The sequence below is a fragment of the Sphaeramia orbicularis genome, chromosome 3 (genome assembly GCF_902148855.1).
Source record: "Sphaeramia orbicularis chromosome 3, fSphaOr1.1, whole genome shotgun sequence".
NCBI classification, from domain to species: Eukaryota; Metazoa; Chordata; class Actinopteri; order Kurtiformes; family Apogonidae; genus Sphaeramia; species Sphaeramia orbicularis.
Genome location: NC_043959.1, coordinates 24,094,803 through 24,096,286, shown reverse-complemented (window position 1 = coordinate 24,096,286; position 1,484 = coordinate 24,094,803). Strand labels below are relative to the sequence as shown.

Genomic DNA, 1,484 nt, shown 5'->3' with positions numbered 1-1,484 from the left:
CTCCACGGCTCTCAGAGAAGGAAGGCAGAGCTGGGAGAACATTCAGAGGAACGGAGCGAGGTCTTTGAGAGTCAACGCCGAGAAGAAGCAAGGCTGTCAGAAATTGAGAGATATTCAAGAACAGAAAGTGATGTAGGTTAGTTGGGAAAGACTTGGCATATCAGGTCTTTTGCAGGTTTGAGGCGTTGGCATATTTGACTCGGTTGGAGTTCCGGAGGAGGAGAGGTGGATCAGACCGGAGCAGACTGCTCAACCCGAGGCAGTTTGTCCCTCCTCGAGGCCGCGGGCAGCCTCAGGCCGCCATGACGGAGTGGACTCTGCTCAAACGTCTCCTGGATGCCGTTCACCAGCATTCCACCATGATCGGCCGCCTCTGGCTCACCGTCATGGTCATCTTCCGGCTGCTCATCGTTGCCGTGGCGACCGAGGATGTGTACACCGACGAGCAGGAGATGTTCGTGTGCAACACCCTGCAGCCCGGTTGCTCCACCGTCTGCTACGATGCGTTCGCGCCCATCTCGCAGCCTCGTTTTTGGGTCTTCCACATCATCAGCGTCTCCACTCCATCTCTTTGCTTCATCATCTACACGTGGCATAACCTGTCCAAGCTGCCCCACAACGCCACCCAGAGGCAGGGGCAAGGACAGGGAGACTTCCCCGGGCCAGATTTAGGACAAGACAGCGGTCGAGAGGCCTACGATCGGAGCTGCGACTCGGACAGCTGCTCCATCCGATCCCACAAACATCTAGGTCACAGCTTAGCAGATGTACTGGAGGGTATCACGATCCAGAACCTCAACACCAACAACACCGTGTCCTTGAACCAGGCCCCAGCGTGCACCTTCAAGGAGGGGAATGCGGAGGTAGTTTCTGGAGGAGTTCTGTCCAAATGTTACATCTTCCATGTGTGTTTAAGGGCCGTCCTGGAGGTGGGCTTCGTCCTGGCTCAGTGGAAGCTCTTTGGGTTCCAGGTGCCGGTCCATTTCCTCTGCACCTCCCCCCCTTGCAGCCAGCCGGTGGACTGTTACGTCTCCAGGCCGACTGAGAAGACCATCTTCCTGCTCTTTATGTTCTGCGTTGGGGTGTTTTGCATCCTGCTAAACTTACTGGAGCTTAACCACCTGGGATGGAAGAAGATCCGGCAGGTGGTCAGGTTACGGGAAAGGGGGGCTTGGGGAGGCTGTTCGGGAAATAGAAGAGGGTATGAAACCTTCCTTCCCGACAGCCCCTCCCCAACATCCTCTATGGGCTTCAGGGACGTTACCAGCACCACCTCGTTTCCGACTTTGAATCTGGTTGTGGGACACCAGCCGAACTGGACCTGTGCTGCAAACTGTGGCAAAGGAAAGGAAACTCAGGAGGTCCGGGAGATGAGACCAGGACAACCAAAGAGACAAGACCTCCATAAAGGGGAGAAGCAACCTCTGAGGAGTAAGAGGGAGAACAGAGGGTCTAAGCAGAGGAGTACTGAGGTCTGGATATAA

The 1,484-nt window shown here is 55.7% G+C and overlaps 1 protein-coding gene across 1 annotated transcript; it reads left to right on the top strand.

The window, feature by feature from the left end:
* Window positions 1–302: 302 nt before the first annotated feature.
* LOC115417173 (gap junction delta-2 protein-like) lies at window positions 303–1,484 on the top strand. Its single transcript, XM_030131184.1, has one exon. It carries the CDS (start codon window positions 303–305, stop codon window positions 1,482–1,484), a length of 1,182 nt encoding a protein of 393 aa, XP_029987044.1.